Source organism: Ornithodoros turicata, chromosome 1, assembly GCF_037126465.1.
Source record: "Ornithodoros turicata isolate Travis chromosome 1, ASM3712646v1, whole genome shotgun sequence".
Classification (NCBI taxonomy): domain Eukaryota; kingdom Metazoa; phylum Arthropoda; class Arachnida; order Ixodida; family Argasidae; genus Ornithodoros; species Ornithodoros turicata.
Window position 1 is genome coordinate 24,804,508 of NC_088201.1, and position 27,193 is coordinate 24,831,700.

Consider the following 27,193-nt stretch of genomic DNA (forward strand, 5'->3'; position numbering starts at 1 on the left):
ACCCCTCGCCCTTAGGAATTACCACCCTGGTGCCCTACAAGAGACAGTCCTTGTGGACACATACCTTGTTATACTACAGGAACTTAATGCTCTGGCAATTGCAGGCTCAGTATAACCCCTAGTAAGGTTGCGCATCACACAAGAGAAATGTGGGCTCACGAAACAGTGTAAGTACTGGTTGGGACAAAAGTTTACGGAACACGCGAGCAGCACACTTTTTCTTCGCAACACCCTAGAGACTGGCGGAAGCAGGTGAGTTCACTGTTTCGGAGGGGTGGAAGGGTACGATGTTAGCGACACACAGCAGTAGCTTCCACTTCCCAGGCACACCCAAGCGACACCGGAACTACAGCTGTGTGTCGCTAACAGCGCACCTTTCCACTCCTCCGAAACAGTGAACTCCAACGCTTCCGCCAGCCGCTAGGGTGTCGCACCAAAGAAAAAGTATGCCCGCCCGCATGTTCCGTAAACTTTTGTACCCAACCTGTAAACTGTCTTACGAGAGAAGTTTTCTTTACTTGCTGGAAAGCACTGCCATGCAAGGTTGTCCGTTTTCAGTTTTTGTTAAGATGACAATGTATTCAATACAATTCCATTCAGAATTTTAATTTAGAATTTCATGTTACAAGTAAAATACTGTGCTCATGTACTACCTGCTCCGCGTACGTAAAGAAAGGCATGCCACTCCATGATTTACTGGGGGCTGCATTTGATTGTATGTGACATGCGAAGTCATAGACTACCGAATTATGTAAAATAGATCAAAATACTTGCCTCGGTAATTGGTTCCTTCGCCAGAGCATTAGTGCTCGTTTGACTTGACTGTGGGGAGTGGTTGACCATCTGGTTACCAATAATATAGAAGAAATACAGAATTCAGAAGATTTACAATGAAGGAAGTAGTACTTTCCCATGTCTTTTCTGTTTTCATGGCATACTAAACCACATGTCACAGGCAGTTGATAAATAGTCATTTCGTGAAAGGAAATCTCACAACAGAATAACACTTTCTGTCATTTGTCCATAACACTCATGGTAGAATTTAAGTGACAGTCGCTGACACTCGGCGAACCAATTCAACTACCAATTTATAAAAGAATTGGACTAGCATATCGTGGACTAACCAACATTTACGTCATCCAGGATTGCAAATGTGATCACACGGTGTGTGGCTTTCAAAACTCAACGAAAAATCCTCTTGTTCATGCAGGAATGTTGAAGATTTTATACCTTGAATATTGAGTATGGCTGCGGTGATTTTGTTCGAGACGCTTCCAGTGATGCGTCACCTCTCATACGCTTGTTAGGCATTGCGTCTTTATCGTCGGTTTGTAAGCAACTGTCAAGGTGAATATTGATTTCACTATCTGCAACCATACGTCCACACACAGGACAAGGAACGCTTGACGTTTCCATTTCGCGCCTTTGCTTATCTTTTCATGCGCATTTGCCGGGTTAGTAGCATACCCCCATCGCCCCCACCACCTGTAGCGTGTTGTTCCCCTAGCACCAGTTACATTTCGATAGAGTTTTTCTGATTTTCTGCCTGCTAGTAAGAATAAATAAGTTAATGTTCTTGCAAAAAATGCAAATCGCCGTCTCGCCGTGCTCTGTTCAACCTTCAACCAATCCCTGCTTGGCTCCTGGATTTTTTTCTTTGTTGGAAGCCAAGCCAAGACAGTGCTAAGACAAGTGACAAGTGTCCATGAGTGACGGCGGGAATTTGCTGTACATATCATGTAGAAAAATGACCAGCTCTATTTGTTTTGCCATAATTGGTCGTGAGTTCGAGAAATTGCGGGCCATTCATGCAGGCTATAGGTTTCTAGCTGACATGTTGGCTTCGTTACTTGCAGAGTGTACGTAAATGAATGTGGTGTCCTGAGCCTGCCTACCTGGTGAATTTGTGGTCTTTATTGTCTTTCCTTAAATGATGGCAGGAGACAACACGCACCACCCTCAAGGTGAGGAATTCTTGACAACTGTAGAACGAAGAAGTTTTTATTACTCACAGTTGTGATTCTCTAACACTCCAAAGCTATTGAAGTTGAGATCCATGATGAGTAGCTCCTGAGCTTGGGCAACGAAGAAACACGACACATGGACGCGAGCTCAACGTAGTTGAGACCACTCAGCGGTGTACACACTTTTGCGTATGTACGTACCGCCATAATGTGCAAATCATTGCATTTAGTATGCTTTTAAGAATTGCTATCACAAAGGACTGCAAGTTTAGTTTCAAAGGTGTCTTGTGTTGCTAAAGTACATCCTCAAATAACTTCGCACACACTTTCACGTCAAGCAAACGTCACGCTATACTGTGTTATGCTCATTCTCGGGCAATGTCATAAATTTCAAAAGGCTGTTGCGGTTTACGGGGTAGCACTGCCTCATGCATGAAAATTTAGAGATTGCATCTGCCTTACTCGCAGAACTGTTCACCTTTCGTCACCTGTTTGACATCATCATAACAGTAGACTTTTGTTAGAGAGCATGGACAATTAGTGAAGCACACGGGAAGCTGAAGATGGTTGTGACAGTTCGATACTGGTAGTTCATTACATATGTATGTGCTGTACTACACGTCAAAATGAATGACAAACAATTATTTTTCTATGTGACATGGTTAGAAGGTACAGGCTGTTGAGTACACTACTGCTCTGAGATATGACATTGGAGGAACGAGAGCTCCAAACATCCTATTTGGCCCTAGAAGTGCAACTTCACTTAAAGAATGAGGCCGAGGCAGACCACAATTTGGGATGACACAGACACGTAAGCCTCAAATGCCCCGAAATTAACAAGAATTCAAAGAACTCGGTGGGGGGGAAAGAGGTGCTGACGCCAGGAATCGAACCTGGGTATTCTGATCAGAAGACCCAGGTTCGGTTCCTGGGTCTTCACCACCTCTTTTCCCTGAGTTGTTTGAACCTCACTTGCTGAGGGAACACTATTGATGTCATAGATGCATTTGCTTTGGTATTCGTGGATCTCATTTTCTATGCATTTATTAATTGCTTTACTATAGAACTTGGAACACTGATTCACATTCATGCCAATAACCTTCTTTTTTTTTTTCATCTATTTCACATAAACTGGAGCAACCCCTCATGCCCCCTTTAACGGAAATAGCACTTGTTGGGGGCTGGGGAACGTGGGCCAGATTAAGTTTCAATATCTCATCTATCGTTATGGCAGGTTCCTGCATAAATATTTTGCGGCTGCCATCGGCAAAACTCACGTCCCAAGACATGCAACTTCTCGAATCTGTATGTAGGTACGTACATATCCCTAGTGTGAGGTAGCATGTGTCATGTTGACCTTGAATACTATGTGTTATTCTACTTCGTGTTCTATTTCGTATAACCAGTCTCAACAACTTTTTTTTTTTTTCTCTTCAAGCACCTTATGTGGGCATGATCAGAAAGCTGTCAAGTCAGCGTGCAATTTTATTTCAAGCTCTATGTCAAGAGACTACCCAGCTGAAATATTTCTCCAGAAACCTAGGATTCTGTTTGTAAGTTGCATACTTCTTTCCCCCTTGAAACCCCTAAGCACTCCCCCACTCCTACTTATGCACCTGCCCAGGCCTTAAACGTTATAACAGACAAGTTTACAGTGTATAATTGTATATAATGAAAACAATCACTGATGTTGTTACTTCTTCCTTTATGTGTCAAACTTAGGCACTGTTGAAGTTGCTGACTGTTCCTTTCGAAGAAGATCACGTGCATGCTATCCAGTGTTTAGATGCAATTATAAGAGGCCTGCATCGACGCATCTTGTTTTATTTGCAACCTGACTTCTCCTGTAGCAAAGAAGGTGTGTACAGAGGGGACAATACTCATCCGATTTAGATAGTTATATGGTCCATAAACACATGTATCTTGTGTAATAAGCTGAGTGCTCTTTAATTTTGTATAACATACCGCTTTTAGGAGTTAGATTTTACAAGTGTGCATCTGAGCATTCCATTCACTGATGTATGCTAATATGCGTGCTATGGGCACAAAATATTACATTATCATCTAAGTTTATTCAGGAATACAAGTTGCTTAGACATGACATCTTCCGCGAGGGACGTTAAATATGGTGTGCTGTGTATTGAGATTCCTATGCACGTTTGAGAACCCCCCGGTGGCCAGAATTAATCTACAGGCCAACCACTGTGTCGTCTCTCATTATCTTAGTTGCCCTGCAACATAAAGCCGCAGTAAATTATCAGTTGTCATAATTTCATTCCAATCTTGAATGCCATTCTTTACGTAGCTTGTGCCACATGTTATAGGCATTTCATGAGCAAATGAGTGAACCCGTTAAGCAGGAAGTATCCGAATAAAATATGAATGCATGGAACTCTAATCATTCCTTAGTGTTGTCCCTTAGTATGCTCCACTGTATTTCATTTTTGAACTTATTTCAGAGAGTAGCTTTCTTTCAAGAAGTATAGGAGCATCAAGCTCTTTTTCAACAGAATATTTCCAGCCTTACAGTGTTGCCAATGAAACAGACGATGAGAGTGCCTTCTCTTTACAAAGGTAATGCCTTTCATTACGCAAAAAAATACAATGAAAGAACAGTGCTAAGACTTTCAGACTTTAAGAAATACATTTTTTGGATAGCTTTTGCATTTGCCAAGATCTTAAATGGAAGTATAGTCATGTTCGACTTAAGAAATACACCTCGGGTGCTCCAGTTAATCCAGGTGCCCCAGTACCTTCTAATACTTCTCTGCTGTATAGTATCAGCATAAAAATAGCATTTGTAAATCATAGGCACAACATGAACAGATTCAATGTGCCACACTATACTTCCCACATGTAGCCTTTCTGATGCGAAAAACAGGAGGAGGACATGCCTGCAAGGCCATTCATAAGTACCACAGAAGTATACTAGTAAATGCCTCTAATCCTGCGTGTTTATTTTTTAGTGTTATTGCTTTGTTTACTTGAAATTCCTTGCTATTATGATTTTTTACAGGTTTATTAGAATATGTTTATGAATAAATGGAAGTCATGAATACAACTTCTGGAGTGTTTCTAATGAGACTAGTTCTACATTGCTTGTTGACAGTTGCATGTGACTCATATTTTGTACTAGCATATGACATTACAAGTGAGTAATGCACTGCATGTTGTTTCCGAGCAGGTTACAGGAAGGAGGAGGCATGCGAAATGCAATATCTGTGGAATATCTAACCATTCCAGACTTTTGTGGCATGATAATGCGGACATTGCTGCCTTTGTTGCGAGCATCTCCCATTCATTGTTTTGCGTCTGTACATAAAGTGTTGCTGTCTACACTCTCCCTATTGAAAGGAACTGTTAAGCCTTGTGTTTTGTTGGAACCATATGTGGAAAGAACTGTTCTGGTAAGCTAAATCCGTTTTGTAAAACATACTTCTAGTATACAGGGTGTCCTAGAAAACGTGTCATTGAATTATAATAAAAAAACTGCGCCACCTAGAAACATGCGTTCAACGGCATTTGTTATTACTAGGTTTTTGCCACCTCCTGAGGTGAATGTAATCTAACTTGAGTTTTATTATGTCAATTTTTACGAACTGAACTCGAAAATTTGCCAAGTAAAGGTGGGATAAAAATCCCACCAATGTGAAGTGCGTGCCGAACTTACTCAAGTTCATGATAATTGATATGGATATATAGGAGCTATCCCATCGGAAAAAATAGCCGAACATCATGTGTTTTGGAGCGCAAACAGCCTAGCGCTCGACGACTTTTTGCACGCCCTCATTGTCAGTCCGACAAAAGGAGGTTGCTAAACTCAGCCCACACAGAAAGAGATAAGACAGGCATGGCTTATCGCATCCAGCTTCTGTTGAGATCGTGCCTTCTCTCTCCCAATTTCAAGAACTGTAACTTTTTCTACTGTCCCTATGTGGGCTGAGTTTAGCAACCTCCTTTTGTCGGACTGACAACGAGGTCACTCAAAAAGTCGTCGTGCGCTAGGCTCTTGGTGCTCCGAAAAGCATGATGTTCGGCTATTTTTTCCGATGGGATAGCCCCTCAATATCCCTGTCAGTTATCATGAATTAGAGTTAATTTGGCATGTGCTTCACATTGGTGGGATAAAAAAGGGACCTTTACTTTGCAAATTTTCGAATTCAGTTCGTAAAAATTGACATAATAAAACTTACATTACATTACGAAGCAAGATGAAAGTCACTGAAGCTAACCTTTTCAGTGACTTTCATCTTGCTTCGTTAATTTCTTAGGCAATTTGAGGCTTTGTATGTAATTGTCCCTTCTATGTTGTTCCAGCCTCAGAACATCAGTTCTCTCATGTTAAATTACATTACATTCACATCAGGAGGTGGTAAGAACAAATGCTGTTGGCCGCATGATTCTAGGTGGCGTAGTTTTCCTATTATAATTCAATGATACGTTTTCTGGGACACCCTGTATGCTTATGAGCTATAGTCAGTGACAACATAAGTCATACACTTGACCCCCCCCCCCCCCCCCCCCCCCCCCACAAGAATCGCTCAGCGCAGGGGAATGTAGTGCGGCGCGGCCAAGTGGGAACTGGAGGCAGAGAGAGAGCCGACTCTACAAGCGGGGGCGTCATGCAAAAGCTGGTAGTCAATCGCAGGAGCCTTCCACGGATGAGTGGGCGGTCCCAATAGACCAGTTCAGAAAATCCCAGTGTGCTTAGCGCCGCTTCGAACTGTGGGAGTTTACTAATCCGAAAGAAGCGGGTGGCCTCCAAATTATTCCGATTTCTCCCCTGCCGGTCTATTGTCCACGACGTGTCAAGGTCAGCGAAAGCGAGTGTGAAGGATTATTCTTAGTTCCCCCGCTCAGCAAGCGCCCAGGATGCAATGCGTGCGCAAAGAGCACTGGGATTTTCTGAACTCGTCTATTGTAGGAGTTAAGTTGTCACTGACTATAAACAGAATGCAGATGCTAACGAACTCAACTGTGATTCTTCAATCATCGAGTTCAGAATGCCACTTTATATTTTGTAAGGGAATAGCACTGCTGTACCTACATTTCCTGCAGTGCTCTTTAAAACCCGTCGTGCCAAATCCAGCTATGCCTTCATATTGAACTGACACATTTCCTTTGTTGATCATTTATTGTTATCAGGGACTCCTACCATTTAATGGGATGTTGATGTACATTGCTACAAAATTGCCTGCTGTGCCATAGTGTTGAAAATTATTCTCTGCATCCGATTGGGAATTTGGCATGACAAGTGTTTAAATGAAAGAATTGCTGAACTGAAAATTTGTCAGGAGGAGCATTAACAAACAAATGGGGAGCCTTAGCATATTTCATTTCCTCATGAAGTAAGGCTATCCATCCACCCAAATTTGCACTACGTACTGTATTAATGCTGTGTAATGGAACAACTGTATTATATAGGGTGTTTATTTTTATTCGTTACAGAATTTTTATTAAAAAACTAGCAGAGCAAAATAGATGCCGTTTTTGCAGTTGAGTTCTACGGCCTCTGACATCCCCTCGAAGAAAGTATGCAACTACAAGATGACTAATTACCTAAAATTCATTGATTAACTCTTTAATTAAGGGATTTTGGGCAAAAGCGGGAGATCAGAATGAGAGACCATCCTAGTTGAAAGCCATTCTACATTTAAAAAATCCTGAAACACGCACCTGCGTTAAGATATCCATCCCCGAATTTTGATATGCAAATGAGCCGAAACTGAAAAAGTGCGCATGAGAGGCACATCACCTTCGCTGACTTATCTGGGCAGGAAAGTGGTTTACCTGGCCCGCAGGTTGGCACCTACTCCAATCATCTCTGTCGCCCCAAATCACGTGGCCCTCTGACGTGAAATGAGGGCTGTACCCCTGCGTTCCAGTTCGCCGCGGTTTCGGCTCATTTGCATATCAAAATTTGGGGGTGGATATCTTCACGCACATGCGTGTTTCAGGATTTTTTAAACGTGGAATGGCTTTCAACTAGGATGGTCTCTCATTCTGATTTCCCTCTTTTGCCTGAAATACCCTAAATAAAGAGTTTATTAATGAATTTTGGGTAATTAGTCATCTTGTAGTTGCATACTATCTTCTAGGGGATGTCAGCCTGGCCGTAGAACTCAACTGCAAAAACGGCATCTATTTTTACTCTGCTAGTTTTTTAAAATAAAAATTATGTAACGAATAAAAATAAACACCCTGTATTTATCATCGACTGCAATATCGTTAGGAGTTTGTCTAATGTTGCTATCTCTGCTATACCTGTTCACAGGAACAAGACTTGAAGACGTGCATGCAGGAACTGGAGATTTGCATGACATTTTACAAGAAAAATTTCCGGTGTGGGGGGCATGCTGATGATCGTTTGCTCTATATCGCAGTTGCTGTTTTGACATGGAAATTTCTTGATGCTGTTGTGGGTGTGAACAATGTAAGCATTATCCATGCTGTGCATTTTATCCGAGATATTCTGTTGTTCTATCAGTTTTTAATTGTCTACGTGACACTGGCATAGTTACTGCAATTAATGATATGATGGTGCAGAACACTAATGACAGGTGTTTTCTTTTTCTTTTTTTCATTTCACGGACAGGTTTTCAAAACTAATAATGTGTTATTTGATGCAAGTCTTACGTTATGGTCACATTTGTGACTGCCATCATCTCTTTTGCTGCTTCTACTTTTTATCTTCTGGATTTTAATGCAAATGAATGTTTTTTTCTCGATATGGTTTTGCATCTGAATGGTGAATATAAGTGCTTTTGGTCTTGGTCAGTAAGTGCTTGGTCAATTAGAAGAGTTCAGATGATCAGATTAGAAGAGTTAAAGAGGTGCATATAAATGCATGTTTTGCACGTTATGGCATATTTTGCATGAATATGCAACAATAGTGCATATTTTGATATAATTTCAGGTGGCCAGGTGCGAGAGCACCAACATAGCCTGAGTCGCCACCTTCTTTTTTATTGTGGAAGGTTTGGGTCCTCTTTTGCAAAAATCCTGATCAGAATCAAATATTTTCGATGTTTCGTTGGGGGAAAGTTCCAACTCTCGCCCTGGCTGCTCCACTGCATGAAATAGATTCAGTATCAAAGCAGTGTGAAGTGCACAATGCTCACAATTGTTGGAGATATTTTCTTACAGCAGTGCCCCAGGCTCGCGGCTTTGCCTGGTGTCAGAGTGCCTCTGCTGCGCATGCATGGCCGACGGGCTGAATTTCATCGCCTCTTTGATGGTTACAATAACAGACGGCATTCGCCCCTGTAAAATGCTATATTCTTTCGAACAGCTTCTTTAATACAAATCAGACATAATTCAGGACCAAACACTCCAGTGGGCAAGCACAGCAGAGGTCTGGTTTTACCCTGACTCACACTACATGCAAGCCTGACTCACATATTTGTCGCACAAGTCTTCTTTGTGGTGTTCTTTTGAACAAAGGAGACATTATTTTTAGGGGCTCTCGAATTCAAATCGAATATCATTTACTCGAATTATTCGATTCGCGAATCGAGTATCCAATATTCCACGATACCACCCCGAAAGTGGGCTTCACCTGATGCTTCTCAGCATTAGGTGAAGCCTGCTTTACAATATTGCCAGTGCTGCAGGACCAACACAGGTGGACAGATTTTGTTTAGCAGTTTGTTTAGATAATGTTAGCCCAAATTTTTTTGTGTGTGTATACTTCGCTTGAGGAAGGGACAGCATCCCTTCCATGTGCACTTTAGCGGTACTGGCGGGGGATTTTCATTTGATGTTTGGGAGGTTGCCTTTGAAAGCTATGACTCTTAAATAATATCTGTAGCCTAGCCACAGAAATGGTGTCTTGAAGATGTCCCTTACATTTAAAATTTCAGCAATGCAACTTCCCCAGGGAAGACATACGCACTCCAGCAAAGAAGCTAAAGCACACTCATGACAAAGCTGAGGCACGACGCCAATTTGTTTAGTTTCATAAGTGATGTGTGGATGTTCAAAAAGAATTACAGCCTCATCTCTGTAACATGCCACAGCCTTACATAAAATTCTGAAATAAAGATTATTACACCAGCAAGTGTAGACTAACCAGAAAAGCAGGAAACACTGCCGTGTAAGATTAAAGTGTAGGGGTTTCCCACTGAAGAATTGCATGTCTCTCTCTTATGACAGTTAATGCAAGAAAAATTGTGCTAAAGCCATGGGCTACAAATTGCAGACTTTTAGTGCAAAAGCCATATATATATCGCAAAATGTGGACGAATATTCTATATCCGATTCGGTATTCAGCATTTTCTCTCTCATTTGATTCGACTTCAAAAATTTGGATTTGCACACCCTTAATTTATTTTACTGTATGGACCCTACCAAAATGCTCATATTTTGTCAAATATGCATTCAATGCAGTGTTTTCTTACCAAGAACAAGAAAAAACATTGTATATATTCAGAGATTTTACTGCATATTTCAAAGATATGTAGTGCATATTTATCCGCACTGTAATCATGTGTCTGTAGAGTGATGTTGCTTGTAATCAGTCGGTCAAGCCAATCCCATAAAGTTGGCCTGAAGCTTATGCTGTATCAGATGTGTTGTTATTTCTGCAATCATTTTTACTGATTATTACAAATATAATTTGCTTTTCAGTCTCCTCTGGTTTTACCAACGTTCCTCAAGACTGCACTTGAGGACGTTGTCATGGACAGTGCCTTTCGAAATGCTTATCCAGTTGTGCACTCCAGTCTTCTTCAGTATGCCTCTCTTAGTGATGTCACCTTCCGGGATGTGTATAAATTGAAAGAGTTCCTAGCTGAATCAGTGATATCTGCACAGAAGTTCTTCAAGATGAGCCAATCGAATGTTGTATGTTGGCTACCTTCCTGTTTCCTTTTATCTGCTATAGTGTGATATGAATGAGAGACAAATGAGGCATTGCTATTACTGCTGTTATGATGGAGTTGTATGATTGGCTGGCGAGTGACGTTCATTTTGGAATGTAACACTCGAAAACTTCTTTGCAGAGCCCAAGTGAACTGGTTGCATTCTATAATCTGTTTGCTGATTCTCTGCCTTGCCTCCCCTATCTGCCAAATAAGAACATGATAAAGGAATTTATCATTGCTTATTCCAGCATGTAAGTAAGGAATTAGGGCTCTATCAGCTGTAATACAATGTAGGTAGCGTATTTACCCACACAACTAACACACTCCCAACTTGGGTGCCCCAATTTTGATACTTGCTTCTTGCCACATACTTAATGCACTGCTATTCTAGCAGCACAGTTGGCCTGTATTATGCAGTGCCATACACCGCATCATGAGTTAGTGCAAGACTCGTGCATGTCTTTTTGGAGAGAAAGGCCATGCCAACCAACTAAGATGAAGACACTGAATATTAGGAGAAGGGGAAATGAACAGTGAAGCACAGTGTGACAACATGTGGCAAAGCAAAGTGTGGCAGTGTGGCAAAGACTAGAAACACCTTTGCTGTCTGTCTCCCTGTCTCATTCCTTTTTTGCACCATCAGTTACTACGATGGTACTTTGGGTTTGACTCAGTATTTTTCTGCCTATGTTTAACACAGTATACTGTAGTGCATTTAATGTCCAACAGTAACACATTTAATTTTGAACCTGCTTTTATGAAAAGCTGCTGAAGCAAAGGGTGGGTGGGTAAGGTACACAGAACCATGGAATTACTATTGACTGATCATGCAAATAAGGCTTGAATACTGTATGCCCCAACACCCAGTATGCAGGTATGCGAGTATGCACACATGCAGGCAGGCAGGCACACACAAACAAACACTTACATAGGGCCTCGAGTTTTTATGGCAAAACCCATTTCTACCTCCCGATTTTCATCATTGTCACTAAGGGTGAAACCACAGTTGTTTCGCGGCGCTAACACTGAATTAAAAAAAAACTAAGGGTAAAACCCGAAAACTAACTTGGCAAAGTGCCAATTCAGCTACCAATATGGGCATTGCAGAATGCTTAGGGCCGCACACTCAGCATGGCCGTTTCGTACCTCATGTTCATGTGTAATGCGAGAGGCGCTCCTTTTTTATTTTCGACCTGAAAATCTGCTTTTCCTCCTGATATCGTCTGATCTTACCCGGTTTTATGGTTCATGAAATAAAGCTAAATTTTTACCCCCCAATTTTCAAAAAACATAAAACCCGGAAAACACAAGGCCCTACACGTACAGACACAGATGATACTGTATACTTGATGTGGCATTCTTTTGGTATAGTCTGTCTGGGGAAAATTTAACTACGAGACCAAACTTCCAGAGTTTCTAACTGCCTTTAATTAATGCTGAGGAGTTGTTTTTCTATACTACAGGTTTGTGTACTCCAGTGATGCTGCAAATTCGATGGCCTGCACTACATTATTGCAGTTACTCAAACATTCTGATGCTAGTGTTAGGCAAGAGGCCTGGGAGTGCTGCACACAAATTGTTAAGGTAATCTTTTTCTACTTTTGAGCACCAAGTTTTAAATTACAATGGTAAGCCTAATATGGTAAGCCTCTAAATCAGGGGCGGATCCAGACCCTCGGTTTAGGGGGCGGTCCCTTTGTCAAAGCGCGTAGCGGGGAGGCGAGAGAGGGAAATCCAATGTATAAACTGACGTTTTGGAAGTGGGCGATCGCCCTCCCTCCCCCCTGGATCCGCCAGTGCTCTAAACAAACTTACCTCCTGAGGTAAGTGTTGTTTGATAAAGCTGTTGTTTTGTAGAGCTTCTTTTCCGCTGGATTGTAAATATGTTACTGTAGTGGAAAATAAATTTTAGTGATTAGCAAGTGTAACAGTCGAGATTGTTAAGTGGAAGTTTGTGCAATGTGGATGCTGCACACCCCTAATTATTTACTGCTCTGCTCATTTTCTGATCACATTTTAGAATGCATTGCCACCAGACAGTGTCTCATCAATCCCTGAATCTAAGCTCCAGCGCATTCAGTTCATACTTCAACACGATATCGTAACATGTATAGCCACCTGTGGCCTCCAAGAGAATTATAAGGTTAGTTTCGCAGTTTGCTGTGTCACGAAGTTATTTTTGTTATTTTCACATGCATCTTACACTGTGTTGCTTTGGTTTCTTGACAGGATATTTCTGACAACTGTGCCGCTTTGTTAACAAGCTTACTACATAGTAGGTGGCTTCTGTCTCCAAAGAACTGGAGAGAAATATTGTTGTGCCTTTCACCTGCATATCCTATACTTCAGGTGTGCATTCCTCAATGCCGTGACATCAATATAAAACAAACACATAATTTGTGCATAAACACCTTTGAATTCACCTTCTAGTGCTATACAGATGCTGACACTACTCTGGGAGGCTATATGCTTACCATGTGTAATCCTGACACACTGGATGGTGTCGTTTCACTGTCTACATTGGAGTGTCTCATGAGTAACCTAAGGAACCTATTTTGTGTCAATGACAAGTAGGTTACTTCCTCCATATCTTGTTTGAAGATGAATGTTTTCAACACATTTTATGAACAAGACTACACTTTACCCAGTAAACCAGAAATATCCCAGGTACGTCCCACAAAGGTCGCATATGTCTGCCACATCTATGCGACGTTACCTGTACGTCCAGACTGTGACTTTCAAAAATATCTTGTTTCAAAAATAAAAAAAAGTGGGACAAACCATAGTCGCCAGGACGTACATGCGACGTCTACGGGCTCTCTGCAATGATCCATGGGATATCCAAACATCCAATTTGGGATATCAGGTGGACATCTCCTAGACGTCTATGGTTTACTGGGTACAGGGTGTCTCAAAGCAGAAATTTTGACTTAATGTTATGTTCCCAGCAAATCATATACATTCCAGGTACAGGTACCAGGTATGCCAGCAAGGCATACACAGGTACAGGTAAGGCTGGTGATATCGCCAATTGGATGTTCGGATATCCATGGGAGCTTCACAGAGAACCTGTTTACGTAGAAAGTACATCCATGCAACGGCCAGATTCCTACTGTTTTCACATCCCAAAACCATCGCATGGACACCTATTTTGGATGTTCTGGGGATATTTTAAAATTCATGCTGTTTTTGTGTTGAATCAATTTGCAATTGATAGTCTACTGTAGCAAATGTCGCACACACTAATTAAACAAAAAGGAAATCTTTACTTTTGGCAGCATATCGGCAACACTGCGTGACCAGCGTAAGTGCAGTAACCCCACTGGAGGAGGGGTATCCAGCGACCTTTCGGCCGTAATCCAAGACATGGTCCACCCATGCAGACTGCGTTAACAAATGTGCTCTCACCATATGAGAAGCAGGCTTCCTTTATGGCTTGTCTTTGCCCTCCACCGCGTACGCGAATTTGAAGAGAGAACAGAGCATATAGGGTATTTGTCATCAAGTAGCCTCCTATTGACGCACTGAATGGAGCATATACTGAAATACAAATTGTTGGAATACGTTCATTAAGTGTAGTGTGGCGTAACACGTTTGCAACGGTGATAACGTCTTTGCAGTTAACCTGTGTCTCTGCAAACGACGTCAGCGTATACCCGCTAATGTCCGCTACCGTCTATAATGTGATTACTTGGTAACTAAAGTTGTAAACCCAAAAATTTTCCCAGTTTGCTTACGTCATTCCACTAAACATCACATGTCCGTGATACCTCCACAAAATACGGTGCGCTTTGTCCTTTCTTTTTACATCTAGCAGATGTCCCTGGGATATAGAAAGTGGGACAATTTTCGACGTCACATTGTGGACGTACAGGTAATGTCTGGTAGACATCGCGGACATATGTGACGTGTGCGACTTTTGTGGGACATTCATGGGATATTTCTGGTGTACTGGGTTGTGATGTAACTGATACTAATGAACATGACAAGTGCCCAAGTCAGTCATATGCTTATTGTTTTCACTAGAAAACCTATGGAACTCTTATTTATGACTTTTGTTCCAGGACGAAAGAAAAAGCACTGCACTACCTTTTGAGACTGCTTGCACAACAGGAGGATTCTGATGCCCGTGCTCCTCGGATTCAGAATGTGGCTAACAACATAAACCTGACGGGAATATTTCATTCAGATGCTTCATCCAATGTGCTATTCTCAATGCGTAAGGCTAATGCAACAGAACAGGTGAACATAATTTTATACTGCTCATATTTACTGTTGCAAATATAGGTAATTATGTCGGGATTATTAGTTAGTAGTAATGTATCTGCTACCTAAATCTATTAGGGCTGTAATTAGTGGTGGTAATCATGACTAACTTGTTTGCTACCTCACCATTTTATCGGGATGCATGTAGCCACATTTGCCTTGTACTGCTAACATGGAATTTAAAAAGAATCTGGATCATGTTTTTCATCACTTCTAATAACAGACATATCTAGGCTGTAGATGTGCCTTAGCTATCACAGCAGGTATCTTCTGCTACACAGCATGAAGTACCTTCCTGCTGCAACAAGTTGCACACTAACGTGCTTAATCTTTTGTTTTTTTTTTCAGTCTGGTAACATGAAATCGCTATTGGCAGTGGCAGGCAACATTGCCATGGACCCTGATGTACGAGCTTCTTGTCTTCGCCAGGTTTCACTCTTAGTAGAAGGTAATATTTCCTGCACAATGTCCAATTTCAGATACTGCATAGTGCAACATTGCATACCTGGTCTGTACAAGGGAGGTTCAGATATCAACAGGAACCTTTGGTTCGTCTCCTGCTTTTATGAATATTTGTTGTGCATTGCATGGCCACTTGCAAACTGTAATCATTTGTGCCTTGCTCTTTACCACCTCATACTTACTCATGGTTGTGATGGATGTGTGTCATGTGCCAAGCAATGTTGTGCGTCAAATCATTATTAAATCTCTTATTATTATTTTTAAAGACCATTTTAAGCTCACAGCCAGTTGCCTCTGTCATAATTTCATTCATAGGGATAATATATAAGTACGGTCTGACTTTTTCGGGTTAAATGCCTTTCCTGGATTCGGTGGGGCGAGCGGGTACTACTGATACATTCGTACATTGTTATTATTTTTTATGTCTGTCCAGCAAGCTGTCCACAGTCAATGTGTGTGTATTAGTCAAACGTGCACACATTCCGATTTATAGTGACATCGTTACATGTTGTTACTGGGGGTGTTCGCGTATTCGAGTTCTCGAATTCGAATCAAATATCAACCACTCGAAGTACTTGAATCTCGAATCGAATATCCAACATTCGGTTTTCTGTATATTCGACTATTTCCCGAATATGAAAGACACCGCCCCGAAAATGGGCTTCACCTGATGCTTCCCTGCATCAGGTGAAGCCTGCTTTACAAAATTGCCAGTGCTGCAGGACCAACACAGGCGTCCCTCCCACGTGCACTTTAGCGGTGCTGGCGGGCGATTTTAATTTCATGTCTGGGAGGTTGCCTTTAAAAAATTAAGACTTAATTAAATAATGCCTGCAGCCCAAGAACAAAAAGGGTGTCTTAAAGGGTAGTCTACCTTTCATCAGGTGTGAAGAGCACCCCTGAAGAAATGTAGACTACTACATGAAAGCTTGTGTATAATAAAGAATGCTTCACTGTTGAATTTCCTGCAGACAGTTAACGCCAGAAGAATTACTGTAAAGCCATAGGCTACAAATTGCAAACTTTTAATGCAAAAGGCTCGTACTGTGAAATTTGCACGAATATGCGATATTCAACTTGGTATTCAGCATTTTCCCCCCATTCTATTCAATATTTGATTCAGCTTCAAATATTCGAATTTGCACACCCCTAGTTGTTACATCAAACGTGCTTTGCATAGCATACTGTTGCACTAAAATATTATTTACATCAGACATGCGTTCAGATTGCCACCAAATAATCCAAGTAATACGTGACACAACGAGATATGCGTTAGAATTCGGGGAGAAATCTGGTTGAACCCGAATTAGTCCCAAACTGTTTAGAGAGGGAATAATCGGGCAGAATCGGGTTTAACCCGGAAAAGTCAGACCCTAAATATAAGCCTCAAAGAGAGTTATTTATAACTTGGATGTTTTGGATCGGTGATTAATTATATGGGGTGTTTCACCTAACGTGATGAAAAATCATATTAAAAAATTATTGTCTGAACATTATTGGTTCAACACTATTTATCTTGGGGGGAGATTTTGCCATGAGTTCTGTGCACTTTTGTCAAATTTAATTTGCAAGAAATTGAATTTTCCCAATTTAACTCCGAAACTTGCCCAGTCAACCTCACTTTTTTTTTTTTTTACAGAAACAGAAAGGGCATGCCCGATTTACGCCATTCTACTGCAAAATACATTCACTACTACAATGGTAATAGCATGTAAAAAATTGTGAAAACCATTGTTTTGAGGCGCGCAAATTGCCGGCTGTGCTCAGATCTCTGAAAGAAGCGATTCGAGGAGGCCATGTACAGCACTGTGCACTCTTAACAGTAACACGACCTCCGTTCAATCGGTGGCCCCAGTAGAAAGTGTGCAAGGGTTCCTGACAAGGCGAGTTGCAAACATGAAGGTCAGGTTTTGACTTGCATGTTTACTACTCGCATTGTGGTGAACCCTTGCGCACTTTCTACTGGGGCCACCGATTGTACGGAGATCGTGTTACTGTTAGGAGTGCACAGTGCTGTACCTGCCTTTTCACTTTTCCTTTTCCAAGCCTCTGCTGATACATAATGACAGCATGGTTGCAATGCAAAGTTATCTGAAATAAGAGTGAGAAGGAAACAGGAAGGGGCGGGCGACTGTTCTCCTTCCACCGCATCTTGCATTAACATGACGGAGAACTGAGCTCTACCGACAATTTGGGCGTCTCTAAACGACTGTTTTGACATTTTTAATTTTTTTTCAGCTATACCAAAGTAGTGGGGATTGTATTTTGTTCTACAATGGAGTAAATCAGGCATGCGCTTTCTGTTTCTGTAAAAAAAAAACGTGGGTTGACTTGGCAAACTTCGGAGTTCAATTGGGAAAATTCAATTTCTAGCAAATTAAATTCGATAAAACTGTCCAGAAGTAATGACAAAATCTCCCCTGAGATAAATAGCGTTGAGTCCATGATATTCAGACAAGTAGATTTTTTTATCAGATTTTTTATCCCATTAGGTGAAACACCCTTTATGTGGGGTCATTAAAACATTGATCACCACTTGACTGGCTACATATCTTGCACATGTTAGATCTGCCATATGCTTGGAGGGCTGAGCTTACTGGACCTGCTTTATTTCAGACAGAGGTGTGCATGCCCACTTTCAGGATAATGGCGGTGACGATATTGTAAGGAAAATACTGGTTGACTTTTCTGAGAAAACTGACGTAAGTCGGTCCTTTCTGCTTCATGTTTATAGAGAAATAGGAAACATACATGTGGTGCAGTGTACTTATCGTGTCGCTTAATTATTGTCACGACTAATTTATGTTTTCATACTTTCATGAAGGGTTCTGTGATATCCTTGGAAATGGTTATGGATGCTCTAAGAATCTTAAGGACTAGACTACTACTTAGTTATGAATTCAGGAATTGGCTAAGTGGGAATGAATCCTACTGCTTCACCATTCTGCGGTGTAAGAACATGCTGTGCATCTCCCTGCATTTGCTGGTTTCCAGCTGTATTATGGTTGTGACTGAAGGTTCATCAGTGCTGACGGTCTGTCATTGATTTCATTGCAGGTTTCGTACTGCAAAGTGTTTCAAGGGGTGTTGCCCTGTTTCCAGTGATATTTGCTGCCATAGCATTTCACCATTTCATCAATGTTAAGTATGTGCAGACATTGTCCTTCCATATTGTGTCTCCAGTTTATTATAATATGATTGCATCAGTTGTCTACTTTTCATTCATTCATTAGATACATGTTTCACTGTTACAGACTATTGATAGGGTATGAGGTTTTCGGAAAATATTTTTTGCCAAATTCGGGGGGTAAAAATTGGGTGGAAGACATCAGCATCCAATTCGGGTGAATTCGGGTGTAAAACTTCTGGTATTATATGATACCGGTAAAAATCGGGTTTATCAGGCTTGCTATACATATCACTAATGTAAAAAGAAAACAGGGTTTAAACTAAGTAATAACACTGTCTGTGACAAAATGAGGACTGTGTTAAAAGGTCTATGGCAGTTGAAACCTGCATTGAGTGGAATGGTAATTCAAATCTGCATGGTGATGCAAACCTGCACATGGATTAAAGTACTACTTCGCTTAACGTGACGCTATTACAAGTCTTCACGTGAGAAGCGCTTTCGTTTCCGCGTCGAAGTTGGAGAAATGAGCGTCGGAATTCACGTTCGGCGATTCATCGGCAGTTCTGCTTACTTTGGCTCCTGACCCCTTTCTTTTCAAAACTATCTGAGTTGCTACTAAGTTACTTGGCGCTGGGCGTTGTTTCGGCCGCGGGGCGGTACTGCCATCCCGAACGGGCTTGGCACACGCGGAACTGCCAGAAGCCGCGCGTGCAGCAGCGTTTTTCCGACGATCTCTCGACACACGTGCTCTCGGCGTGCGTGTGACCTCAGAAAACCAATTTTTTTGTCGCGCGCGGAGATTTTATGTAGGAATGTGCCGACTAACTGATATTCGCGCACGTACGTGGCGCGCGTCGTTCGCTCTCTCCGCGTCCCATGCGTTTCGGGTAGTCGTCCACGGGCGTTTCTTCGTCGCGCGTAGAAGGCCACGGCGTACACGCGACGTTTTGACGCTGGGGAAAGTGCGTCCCGTGCGTTTCGCCCTCACGGCTGCGGTGTCATCTCCTTCTGTCGGTCCGTCTTTGCACATTATGGTCGTAGTTGCGGCTACGCCAAAAAAACACGAATCATCATCATCATCCTTCTGTTGGTGATCCCCATAGGCGCCGACTGCGGGGGGGCTTGGGGGCCAGAGCCCCCCACCCCCAGAACTTACCCTGGGGGGGAGGGGGGCTAGGCCCCCTCCGGGAAGTCTACCCAGCTGACACTCAAGATGAAAGTTTCTAGGGATATCCTGAGAATCGCGTGCTTCATGCGAGTGGTCATGAAAATCCTGTAGTAAAAATTTGCCTCACGACGTCGCAACACGGAATTCCCCACACCTTGCCTGACCTCTCTGAATGAAAGGGGGGGGGGGGCGTTGTGCCCCGGCCCCCACCGGCAGATTGAAAACTCTCCCTCCCTCTCTTCCACTACCGCAGTTGTGCGCCGTGGTTCCGCGCAGCGTGACAAAAAAAACTCGGTTTGGATAGAAATCGGGTTTTACCCGAATCACTAAATGTGCGATTTGGGGTAGATCGGGTAAAACCGGAAAACCTCAGACCCTAACTATTGAACCTTTCTGTAGCATTGTCTGTAATGTTCCCACTTTCATTCATTGTAGGCCAAATGTAATTCAATCAATATCAGTGAGGAAAAGAAAAGAGTCCTTGCGCTTAACTGTGCATTGTACTATGCACATAATTTATTTTATACTTGAAACACTTTTCTTTTTTTAACACCCCGTATGTGGAGTCTTGCGCAGGTCGGAATTATCTGACCTGCATCCGACCCGACCCGTACCCGTTGAAATCCGCACCCGTTGAAATCCGCACCCAACCCGCAACACAACCCGCAACCCACGTCCCGTAACCCACGTCCCGTTATAAAATGAGACCCGCATCCTCCCGCAACCCGCATATTTTTTTTTCCAAAAGCTCACCCGCACCCGAGCCAGCCCTAGCTTGGCTAACATCTCTATATACCCATAAAGAAGAAGAAGAACGTTGACGCGTAAACTGAGAGGACTCCCTCATCTATGCACAGGGTTCTTTGTTTTCGGGATTTATGATTTTTCAAATTCGGGAAGGAAAAATTGGGTGCTATGTATTTACACATGAGAATTCGGGGATAATTCGGGCGCTATGATCTCTGTTTCATATGTCACCAAGGAATTTTTGGGTGAAACGAAAGGCATATGAAACAAGCCACTGCTGTGACACTAGGACGAGAAACCATAATCTTTATATTTCCGCTCGAAAACTGTGGCAGTGAATGACCGCAGTATTCAAACACTTGCCTGAGCACCACAAAAGCTCGTCTTTGACTCCTGCAGGAGGGGATCGTAAAAGGAGGACAAATAGGTTGTCACAAATAGCTCTCTTTGCTGATATTATGATTCACTTCTCCGACTGTTTACCAAGAACGACAAGTTGAAGGACCACAAGGATTTCGGGTAGATATCTGGTTTTACCCGAATTTTTGGAAACTTGTTCGGGGGGGAAACTGTCGTGAAAGATCGGGTTTAACCTGAAAACGAAGAACCCTATCTATGCCTGATGATTAGATGTGTCTGTGTGTATGGTTTCCTGTACGACACCAGCACAGGGGGGAAAGAAGGTGCAAATGCCTGTTGGTTTGTGGCTTGAGGCATGATGATACCGCCATGATGACCCGCCACCCGCAACAATGTGCAGGTCACCCATGGGTCACGCGGGTCATGCAGGACTTTACCCATATGTCATGAGGGGAATTTCGCTTCTAGAGGTTATGCGAATAATAACATATAGCTAAGGCCCTCTGTTTTCTGCTGCGCCAAATTCAAAATTCCGCGGCACTGACTTATAAATTACGCGATTTTCCGCGGCGAGCAGTCAACAGCTGCATGAAATGGGAGGCACTTCATTTTCTTGGATAATGTGGGAACAAAAAATATGTTATAAAATTACAGATTCAAAGCACTGTTGTGGCTCAGCATTACATATATGATATATTGTGTTCTCATCTGATGCGGTCTGTCGCCTGAAATCAGTTTATACCTGCTGAAAGATCTTTCAGCATCTACAGAGTTCATAGGAACTTTATAGGAAGGAGTTTACAATACATGCCATGGGGAAGTTACATTTTTAGGACACCCCTTTTTGTTCTTGGGCTGTAGCCATTATTTAAAAGTCTTAACTTCTTGAAGGCAACCTCCCAGATATCAAATCGAAATCCCCCACTGCTACCGCTAAACTGCATACGTGAGGGACGCCGCCCCTTCCTCAGGTGAAGTATACACAATAAACTTGGGCTAATGTTATTCTAAGCTAAACTACAATCTGTCTGTTTTGTCCTGCAGCATAAACAATTTCGTAAAGCAGGCTTCAAGTTTGTAGGGGCGGCTTCACCTCATGCAGGGAAGCGTCAGGTGAAGCCCACTTTCGGGAGGTGTTGTTCGTATTCGGCGAATAGTCAAATTATCCGGAAACCCGAATATTGGGTATTTCGATTCGCGAATCGGGTACTTCGAGTGATTGATATTCGATTCGAATTTGAGAACTCTAATATCGACACACCCTTAAAAATAAAAGGATTCCGTGAAACTCTGCGCCAAACGAAGGATTCCGTCCGCGAAATTTCGCGGAATCACAGAATCGCGGAAAACGAAGGGCCTTAAGCATAGCTCATGTGTGCTCGTATCTTGACACAGGCTACCACAGTTACTTTGTGGCACTAACACGGAATTTTAAAAATGCACACTTTTTCGCCTCCAATGTGTGAAGAAGTGGCAGCAATAGCCTTATCATCTTCACACAATTGGGCACAATGTTTTCACTGTTGTGTTCACCACATACACATAGACAACTGTTTTCACACTTGCTTTATTCAAAGAGCAGCAACAGACCTTTATGATCAGTATGGGAAGGCAAGGCACTGCAACTCCGTGGGAACGTCTCGCCAAGCTACCATGTTGTAGCTTTTTGTTCTTGTCCCAGTATTTTTTTTCTGTATTTGGAAAAAAATGCTGAAATAAGGGATACTATAATGTTCTTGCCGAGACTAGGTCGATGCAAAGTACCTTTGCGAGTGGTGGGTGTGTTCAGCGGCAAGTGGCAGATACGCTGCATTCTACTCTTGCTCGTCATATGGCTTGTGCACTTTGCGTGGCCGCCTCATTGTCAGGAGTCTGGTACTGTGGCAACAAGCGCGCAGCTTACGGTTTATTTCCCTCTCCCTGTGCTGTGATTGACTACTGCACCGGCCGCTGACGGTGCTGCAGGTGGTGTGATGCCATGTGTGTGATGTCATTGGTGGCATCCACTGTACAATGTGATGTGACATCATTTTGTTTCTGCTACGCTCACCATAATCACCAACACCACGAAACCTTCATGTTACAGCTGCTGTAAAAAAAAAATGCTCTTGTGCTGGCACAGTTCATTCACGTTCATATGTAAATGAACTTACGAATGAACATATGGGCATTCATATGTGAGAGAGGGAAATCAAATGTATAAAATGACGTTTTGGAGGTGATCGCCCCGCCCCACCCCACCCCACGACCCCACCCCCTGGATCCGCCGCTGATGTATTCAGAAAACCTACCTACTGCTTGAATGGTGAATTCACATGCATTTGTAGAGGACGGTGGTCTTCCTCTACATGAGCCCCGACCGGCGATGATGGTATGCCACGGAGAGGCGATGACGGTGGCCTATCTCCATGGCCGCGCCGGTGGAACTGAAGCCGGTGCTCCATGCGCGTGGCCATCGTTGTCGTCGTTGTCGTCGTCCGCTACACATTGCTCTTTTGTCATAGGTGTGGGGGAGTGCTCTACTGAGGTCAAGTTGGAAAGGGTTTGTTGAAGCAGTGGGCTTACTATCATAATTATGACCGTACCAACACTATAGTGTGCTGGCGAAAATACAATTGCCTCCTTTTAATTGTGTTTATGTACTTTAATGCTTGTAATTCATTTGTTAACCTACAATATTCTATAGTATGTAATAACCATAGTGAAAACCATTCATTCTTTTGCTTTGTAGCATAATGGAAGACAAATACGAAATTTGCCTTCTTGGCGTCTTCCTTGAAAGGTATGCAATATATTAAGAGTCCCTTCGAATTTTCATGTGTAAGGGATGTGCATGATAGGTAGATTTGACCAGTACTACCAGTTCTCATCATGTTGTTGCACTCACGTTTCTTTTTCTCTATTACATCCCTTCAGGCTTCATTTTCCATTTGTAGTATCTTCATGGGATCCACATAGCGAAGTGAACAGTATGGTTTCTCCTGAGGTTTTGGCCCTTAATACTGCGGCTTTGTCCAAGCAGTTTCTCCTCCTATGGCATCTGGAGCAGTATGGTGGAGAACGCGGTTTGATTGAAGCACTGCAAGATGATGTTATACTACGGTATGCCTTCAGTTGTTTGTTTCGTGTATTGAGATTATTCAGTCAGGAAACACGCTCAGCAGAATTTGAAGCTGGGACTACGTCATAGCTGCTAGTACAGTGGAAACCGTTTGCATGAAGTGATGACATATGCACTGGAGTACCACGTACGGTGCATTTTGTTACAGGACTTTGTGTGCCAGTATTGAGTTCAATGTATTTATGTCACGCATATAGTCTGCTTGACTTCCTGGACTTGCAGTGAACCTCAGAGCCCACCAGCTTTCTCAGTACTTTTCTTTTAAAAGCAGTTTAGCTTTCTATTGCCATTGCACTTAGTTCAGGTGCATAATCTTACCATTTCAAAAAATGCTCTTGTGCTGGAATGCATTTCAAATCCATTTCAAATGCAGAATGAGTAGCATTGTTCATACATCATTTGTCGCTTATTTCCCTAATGTAAGGCATACCTGCAGAATAGCGGCGTCATCAGAGAACTACCCAGACCCATTTCTACTTATTTCTCTGGATTGAGCTCTGTGTTTGAAATTATTTTTTGTATGTGTGTGCATTGATTTACTTGCTTTTAGGGAGGGCCCACATTTCAGTGTGCTAAAAGAAGAGGTCGACCCTATAATGGCCACATGTCCACAGTTATGTGCTGCAAACCTCCTAGCCAGGTTGTGCAATGCAACAGCTCATACAGAGGCTTTAAACGCTATATGCCACCTTTGCATTCTCATACAAGCACCTCCATCGCAGCTGCCTGATGATGTATGGGAGATGAATTCCTGGAAAGCAGCGCTTAACAGGTGTGTAAATTAAAGTATAATTAGTGTCTTGGGTTTTGGGGTCAAACCTGGCACTCCCGATTTGCATCATCGGCACGGTAAAAACTGAAACCTCCCCAAAACTACTAACTTTGCAAGGTGCCAGTTCCGCCACCAATACGGGCAGCGGAGAACGCCAAGCACTGCACATTCAGCATGGCCGTTCCCCATCTCTCGTTTGTCTTAAATGCGAGAAGTGCTGTTTTTTTTTTTATTTACCACCAAAAAATATGCTTTTCCACTTGATATCGCCCGATTTGGCTCTGTTTTACGGCTACTGAAATACTACAACCAGATTTTCAAAAACCATAAAACACAAAAACACAAGGCCCTAAGTATAATGGGCAGTCGCTGGTGGGAGCCAGTACTTCATGATACCAAGCATACTGAAATTCAACAGAAATCAAAATTAAATCCCAGCTTGGGAGTGTACTGGAGATATCCGGGCATAGCATAAAAATTTTGACACATTTGTTGGCCACCTTTTTGTGTTCTGAGCGTAAACTCTTTTTCTTGTTTTGAGGTTCCTGGTATTAGTTCCATCTAGCTCAGAGGATGCAGAATTGCTAAGCAACGTGTTCTCATTGCTGGAGGTTGTCCTGCTTACTGGTGATGTTCCTCCTAAAATGCTCGAGTGGATGTGGCACACGGTACTGTTACAGCATGGTCCTTGCCAGCATATTATTTTGAACTTGCAGCACTTTATGAATCCAGGAGGTCTGCATCACAGTTTCAGGTAAATATGCGTATGTTGCATGCATAGCATTCTTTGTCATTGTACGTGCTACTGGTAGAACTGAGCCTGAGGTCGTGGAGATTCTGTGGTCTGTGCCGTTGGCTTTGCACAGTTCGAAATGATTTTTTGTGGCCTTTTTTTTTTCGAGGGGTAAAGGGAAGCAAGCAGGGTTGAGACAATGAGTGATAGCACAGCCTCCCTATATTTATCAGTATAGGGAAATAGACATTGGCTTGCCCACTCACCTTTGTCCGACTTGAATTAGATGTATTGCATTTGATCGCAGTGCCATGAAATGCATATATTGTTATTCTGTATTGGGTCCGGTAGTTGGCGGTTTCAGTTTGATTGTGCCCTGTATTGTATGTACCATATTAGCTGTGTTGTGTGTATTAGCTCTTACCAGTGATGTTGCAGAAATATAGTGGCACCTCATCAGTTAAAAAAATCCCAGTTTAATTGTTTTGCTGTGGCCTCTTTAATGCCCTGAATTTTGCTTCGAGTTAATTAGGTTTGGTGGTCATTTTGACTCCACCTTGGAAACTGATTTCAGGTTGTTGGCAGAAACACTGCTCAAATTTCTGGAATCTCTGCTTGCAAGGAGTGAATCAAGGTATGTAGCAAGGTATTGTGGTAGATAGTTCTTTGTTTTGAAAATATTGTGTCATGTTCTTACAGGTTGCCTGAAGATCTAGAATCCCTAGTTCTAGGCCTCGGAGCTGCCCTCAGTGTTGGAGAAATATCACAACCTTGCAACTTGCTACTTCTGCATAATATTCTGTCCTGCTTGCATCATGCATTGGCTGGGTAAGTAACAGATTGCTGACCTCAGAAATTAAGCAGAGCAAGTACACGATTGTTTGTTTATAGATCTGCCAGTGCCAAAGCACCAATTAGTTGGGATAGATTGCTCAAGATTCTGTCACCCCTCATTGAGGTATGGTATATTGCATGAAATTTTAAATTCAGTAATTCAAATTCAAGGAAGTGTAACAGCATGGTGAAACAACTCCGAGGAGTGCTCTGTTGCACATTGCAGGTGCATAATGTGGAAATACAGATGTGGTGTATTTGACCCAACTGGTGCATAACTTCTCTTAAAGTGCCACTCCGGAATTGGGAAAACAGCCTTTATTTTATTTAGTACATAAAAGGAAGGTGCCTCAAGGATTATATACGCGAAATTTCAATCCTGTTTACGAACGCTGTGCATTTCTGTCAATTTTTGAAGATCTGCTGAGCCTCCACGAGTTTCGATGATGCAAGGAGCGGGTGATGTAATCATAAACCCACAAATTGCAGTGATGTCATGTTCTGGAGAGGGCACTCGTCTCCTAGCAATGGCGCCGGCATCCGGGAGGGTCACGTGGTGGAGAAGTAACGTGACGCTGATCGAAAGAGGGGGAAATGGGAGATATGTCTTCTCCCTCCTTTGTGTTTTCTCCAAGGTCAGAGCGGTTTGCTGATATGTCACGTGGGGCTCCGCTAACGGAGTGCAAAAAGTGAGCCCCCCGGAAGACGCGAAGGGTAGCAGCGTTGCCAGATGAGAGCCGGGCGCTCTGTCGGAGCCTAACATGACGTCACA

The 27,193-nt window shown here is 42.6% G+C and overlaps 1 protein-coding gene across 1 annotated transcript in view; it reads left to right on the forward strand.

Annotated features, from left to right (window-relative positions):
• Positions 1–1,711: 1,711 nt before the first annotated feature.
• The window catches only part of LOC135379301 (rotatin-like), a 29,476-nt gene continuing 3,994 nt past the window's right edge, over positions 1,712–27,193 (forward strand). The window contains exons 1-25 of the mRNA XM_064612460.1: positions 1,712–1,964; positions 3,199–3,277; positions 3,403–3,517; positions 3,687–3,822; positions 4,424–4,538; positions 5,149–5,371; positions 8,239–8,397; positions 10,593–10,808; positions 10,967–11,079; positions 12,292–12,412; positions 12,849–12,971; positions 13,058–13,177; positions 13,259–13,398; positions 14,893–15,070; positions 15,443–15,542; positions 18,173–18,258; positions 18,381–18,507; positions 18,614–18,701; positions 23,693–23,743; positions 23,878–24,063; positions 24,633–24,854; positions 25,396–25,608; positions 26,162–26,221; positions 26,287–26,415; positions 26,479–26,545. Coding sequence (XP_064468530.1) covers positions 1,931–1,964; positions 3,199–3,277; positions 3,403–3,517; positions 3,687–3,822; positions 4,424–4,538; positions 5,149–5,371; positions 8,239–8,397; positions 10,593–10,808; positions 10,967–11,079; positions 12,292–12,412; positions 12,849–12,971; positions 13,058–13,177; positions 13,259–13,398; positions 14,893–15,070; positions 15,443–15,542; positions 18,173–18,258; positions 18,381–18,507; positions 18,614–18,701; positions 23,693–23,743; positions 23,878–24,063; positions 24,633–24,854; positions 25,396–25,608; positions 26,162–26,221; positions 26,287–26,415; positions 26,479–26,545 — 3,201 coding nt within the window. The 5' untranslated portion in view covers positions 1,712–1,930. The remainder of the gene's footprint in view (positions 1,965–3,198; positions 3,278–3,402; positions 3,518–3,686; positions 3,823–4,423; positions 4,539–5,148; positions 5,372–8,238; positions 8,398–10,592; positions 10,809–10,966; positions 11,080–12,291; positions 12,413–12,848; positions 12,972–13,057; positions 13,178–13,258; positions 13,399–14,892; positions 15,071–15,442; positions 15,543–18,172; positions 18,259–18,380; positions 18,508–18,613; positions 18,702–23,692; positions 23,744–23,877; positions 24,064–24,632; positions 24,855–25,395; positions 25,609–26,161; positions 26,222–26,286; positions 26,416–26,478; positions 26,546–27,193) is intronic.